Source organism: Triticum dicoccoides, chromosome 3B (assembly GCF_002162155.2).
Source record: "Triticum dicoccoides isolate Atlit2015 ecotype Zavitan chromosome 3B, WEW_v2.0, whole genome shotgun sequence".
NCBI lineage: Eukaryota > Viridiplantae > Streptophyta > Magnoliopsida > Poales > Poaceae > Triticum > Triticum dicoccoides.
Window position 1 is genome coordinate 99,026,785 of NC_041385.1, and position 5,186 is coordinate 99,031,970.

The following is a 5,186-nucleotide window of genomic DNA, read 5'->3' on the forward strand; positions in this document are numbered from 1 at the left end:
GTGGCGTCGGGCGACAGGCGGCATGGTGGTGGTGCAGGCCGGCGGGTGGTGGCGGCGGCGGCTGCTTCGCAGCAGCGCCTCAGCGCCTCGTCTGGCGCTGCGGGTCACGGGCGACCGGGTCGCGGGCGGCCCTTCTCGCCGTGGATCTCAGGTGGCGGGGCGGCGCGGCAGCGGTGGAGGTGGGCGGCCCTTGTCCAGCCGGGCCCCTGCGGCTGGACGGCGGCGCTCGGCGCGGGAAGGCCTCCCCGGTGGCCTCTCATGGATGCAGCTCGGCGGTTCCGTGCGCCCTCCTCCTCGGCAGCGGGCGGTGGCCGGCGCTCTCTTGCGGATCTGGGCATTCGGCCTCGGGGGCTCCTCCTCCTCCCCCTTCCCCCGGCCATCTGGGCTCGGTTCCCCTTGAGGCTGTGGTCGCCGGCGGTTCTGAGGTGGTTGGGCTCATGGATCTTGTCCAAGACGTGACCTTTGGGGCTTCTCGAGGTGGTCCGGTGGCGGGGCCGCGGCCCTGGCGGTGGGAGTCACGTCGGTCGTAGGCGGACTGCGCGACTCGGATGCGGGCGTGCAACCACGGCCGCTTGGGTGGCATGGTTGCAGGTGGTTAGCCGACCGGGGATGCAGCGGAAGGGTGGAGCACCGGGGTTCATCACTTACCTGTCCGTACACGGGTCGACGGTGGCGGCGTCCGCGGATGTCGTGTTCCTCCCTGTAGGCTCCGTCGTGGTGCTCTCACTCCTCCCGTCGTGTTCCGGGTGAAAACCTGATCTTTGGATCGGACGATGGCGACGGTCCGTGGTCGTGCCCTTCTTGGAGGCATCGTCTTGGAACCCTCGGTCCGGCGTGGTCCGTTGCACTTCTTCCCGGATGATCTCTCATCTTGTGGTAGTCGTTGAAGTTGTGTGTCGGTGCCCGGCATTCTTGTTTCTTGCCTTGGGTTGTGTGGCGTGCGTTTGTATCGGTTACTTGGATGTAAGTGTTGGTGCTTTATTTATAAAGCGGGGGGAAACCCTTTTTCGGTAAGAAAGAGAATTTTGCAAAGAACCCAGGAACCTGACCAGAAATTTCATTATCTGCGAGGTTGATCGTTGTTAGAAAACGGAGTTGGGAGAATGAATGGTGGATCGGACTACCTAGTTCACACGTAGACAAACTAATATTCTGTAGTAGCGGAACAGAGTCTGCTAAAGCAACGGACCAATTTGCTTCGCCACTTAAGATGCTCACTCTATCAAGATAAAGCTCTCTCAGATTGCTCAGGTTTGCTACGAGGGTTTGGAAACTTGGGTCTTGAAGATGCAAATCAGTATTATAGGAAAGATCAAGCGAACGCAAATTCTTGAGGTGGGAAATTCCAATGGGTATCTGACCAAACAATCCCGTATTAGACAAATTGAGACTGAGGAACTTGGTCAGCAGCTCAAACCCAAAACCAGGAAGGTTGGTCATACCAAAGTCGTTACCAGAGAGGCTGAGGTTTGTGAGAGAGGTGAGGTTGAATAGTGCTGGGCTGAGACCACTGGTGCTCTGCAGGTTACGATCACCGAGGTCCAAAGTGATCACCTGACCAGAGGCCCTGTCGCAGCCAACGCCCTCCCAGTAGCAACAGTCTGTGCCATGCTGCCACGATGAGAGGTTGGGGTCGTGGAAGGAATGCTTCAGCTGGAGCAGAGACGAAGCATGGCCAGGGAGGCACTGGGTTGCGGTTCCATTGCCGCCGTCGGCAGTGGTGTGGGTAGAGCATGGGCTGTTGAGCAGAAAAAAAAAATCTCTTTCACGATACATCAGCAATGCATGAGTTGAGGCAATAAGGTTGGTGAACAAAAAAAAAAATCTTGCTAATTACAATGTACATATATGGTATTAGAGAAATTATTGTTAGAGATCGAACACGTTTCCATTTGTATAAAAATGGCACCTGTTCGTGCAAGGATTATTGGTAGTAACTAACAGATTTATGTATTAACAGCGGTACTTGTCTCATTATAGAGCATGGGCTGTTGAGCACCAAAAATAAATTCTTTCATCATACTCCCAAAATATAGCGTGTATTAGTGATGCATGAGTTGAGGGGATAAAGTTGGTGAAGAAAAAAAAATTCTTACTAATTATAATGTACACATGCAATCATGCTGTTATAAGTCACGAATACATATTCATGTTCGTCTCTGATAAAAAAATATTACAGGGGTATAACCTTGCCGAGATGCAATATCATTAATCTGCATTACGTTTTAAAAAATGTTGCATTTAGTTCTGAACCATTTTCATATATGAACCTTTTTGGCTTGTGGAATTTCAATATGAATGCTCGTTCTACCATAATTTTAGTTCAGATTGCTGCAGTCAGCTTGTTAGCTGTATTGCCGACGCTATGTGTGTTTCTGTTTTAGCCCGGGTATCTCTTCAGGTAGAGAAAACATCAGAGTCTGAGTTCAAGTCGCTAAAACAAACCGGCCGTTCCATTTGTTTAGTTGATGGCACTAACTGACATATTTGAGCATCGTGTGTGAAACAGACCAGATAAATACTAGTATCTCCAAAGAAAATGGATTCATTATATACTCCCATCTGACAAGTGTGTAGCACATAAACATTCGGCATATCTTATTTTTAGGAAAATAATTAACACACTGCATATTATGTGTAATAATTGTATACACCATAAGGTTGATCAGTGCTGGCAATCCAATCCAACGAAAGGAAGCAGGCAAGTAACTTCTGCCACAGAAAAGTGGCTTATTTAAGCTGTCTCATCTAACAAGTACAACCCATATGCATCCTCAAAAAAAGTACAACCTATATGCAAACGGCATATGTTTTTTCAGGAAGAAAATTGAATACAGTACATAGTAAAAGTGCTCTATTATTACATATGGATTCATGCTTGCTTGGAGATCCATCCTTCCACGCGGCAATACAGTCGCAACAAGAATGACAATGCAAAGCCGACTCCAAATCCCAAGCCAACAAATGCGAACAAAAGGATAACGCCGAGTTTGTCCTGCCACAAACCCTCAGATTCCGGAAGAGCCACTCCAGTTGGAGAAATTGAACTTTGATTGTCACAGTGTTTGGAGAGTGGAACTCCACAGAGGCCTGCATTACCTTCAAATGAACTGTCTGAAAATGTTGAGAACTGGTTTCCTTGCGGGATTCTTCCATACAAGTTATTGTATGAAAGATTCAACCATTCAAGAGAAGTAAGTGAGGTTAACTCCTGCGGTATTTCCCCTGTTATCTGGTTCCAAGAGAGATCCATTGCTTCCAGCTGAGACAAGTTTCTGTACTGAAATGGAATTTGTCCCATGAAGTTGTTGTATGACATGTTAAGTCCGCGCAGGGAAACAAGCCTCCCAATTGACTCCGGAATAGGACCATCAAATGAGTTATTTGAGAAATCTATTGCATTGAAAGTGCTTAGGATTTTGGTGAAACTAAGATCAGAACCTTTGAATGTTATGGTAACCGTGTCTTGATAAAATCGTGCACCTAAATATGTCTCATGTCCTAGAACTTGTCCCTTATCACTGACATTTTCCATCATTGCTTTGAGTTCATTAAACCATCCTTTTGGTAGGTTTCCAGAAAAGTTGTTGGAGGCCAAATCAAGTATTTGCAAACTTGCAAAGTAGTTGTTGATTGTATGATCACGTTTAATATCCCTTATGGCGCCGTTTAGTTGGTTGGATCTCAAGACAAGAACTCGAAGATGTGGAAGAATACCCAACCAAGATGGAAAAGAACCGACAATTTGGTTGTTACCAGCATCAAGGAGCTCTAGGCCTTGGCAATTTGATAGTGATCTGGGTATTTCCCCTTCAATTAGATTGTTGTTCAAATCTATTGTCTGAAGCATACATCCTTCTATAATATTTTCAGGCAGTATCCCATGGAAATGATTCTCTCTCAACTTCAACGTACTCAAGCTATTGTAACCTTGCATTAGACAAGATGGTACCACACCGCTGAAATTGTTGTATGATAGGTCCAGTATATCAAGATCATGTTGGGTACAGATAGATCTTGGTATGTGACCACTTAATTTATTCCTGGACATATCAAGGTAAAGGGTATTGTTGGGAAGATACCTACCAAAGTCGGGTATAATAGAAGAGAAGCTATTGTTTGAGTAATCTAAGATAGCCCCGGACTTTCTAGCTGTGAGTGGTGTGGGCACACTGCCATGCAGTTGGTTGGAACTAAGGTTGAGATATTCTAAATTGTGCATATGAACAATAGAAGGGGAGTTTTCAAGGCAAGTGAACATATTGTTTGAGAGGTCCAACGAGTATATACTATCCTTCCAAATCATCCATATCCAACTTGGTATGACTCCATCTATTCGGTTGTTTGAGAGGTCCAAGGAAGACAACTCATTTGTATACCTCAATGCAACTGGAATTTTTGTAAGGTTGCAAGATGCTAGTCCTAGTTCTCTGATGTTACCGATGTAAGGGAATGGATAGTCATCCTCAACATCTTTCACTGATAACATATTATTGGAGAACATCAATGAATAAAGGCTCCTGAGCTTCCAAAGAAGGCTAAGTTCTACTGTGCCTTGGAAGTGATTCGAGTCAAGCTTGAGTTGTTGAAGTCTCGTAACATCAAAGAAAGATTTGGGTATATGACCTGCAAGGCTGTTATTGCTTAGGTCGATGGAGTACATGATGGAAGATAAGGGGTTTGGAATGTCTTTTAGAGTTCCACAAAGTTCATTTGATGATAGCATTAGGGCCTCCAGTGATGGAAGAGCGAACAAAGCCTTTGGGATTTCGCCTGCATGCAGATAGAGAACAGTACTCAAAGGACAATAAATACCCCCAAAAACGTGATAATGATGTAATATGCCGGGGGTGGGTGGGTGAGGGGGGTTGTCTTACCGCTGAGCCTATTATATGATAAGTCCAAATATGAAAGCTTGGTCAACTTCATTTGACCAAGATTTGAAATTTTGCCTGGCATGCAGATAGAGAACGGTAATCAAAGGACACTAAATACCCCCCGAAAATAACGTGATAATGATGTGTCTTACCGCTCAACATATTATCTGCTAAGTCCAAATATGAAAGCTTGGTCAAGTTCATTTGACCAAGCTTTGGAATTTCACCTGTATGCATGCAGATAGAGAACAGTAATCAAAGGACACTAAATACCCCAAAAAATAACATGGTAATGATGTGATATGCCGG

At 45.8% G+C, this 5,186-nt stretch overlaps 1 protein-coding gene across 1 annotated transcript in view; it reads right to left on the bottom strand.

The window, feature by feature from the left end:
* Nucleotides 1–2,613: 2,613 nt before the first annotated feature.
* The window catches only part of LOC119275004 (receptor-like protein 35), a 4,821-nt gene continuing 2,248 nt past the window's right edge, over nt 2,614–5,186 (bottom strand). The window contains exons 2-4 of the mRNA XM_037555784.1: nt 5,030–5,104; nt 4,878–4,952; nt 2,614–4,773 (exon numbers count right to left, since the gene is read on the bottom strand). Coding sequence (XP_037411681.1) covers nt 2,873–4,773; nt 4,878–4,952; nt 5,030–5,104 — 2,051 coding nt within the window. The 3' untranslated portion in view covers nt 2,614–2,872. The remainder of the gene's footprint in view (nt 4,774–4,877; nt 4,953–5,029; nt 5,105–5,186) is intronic.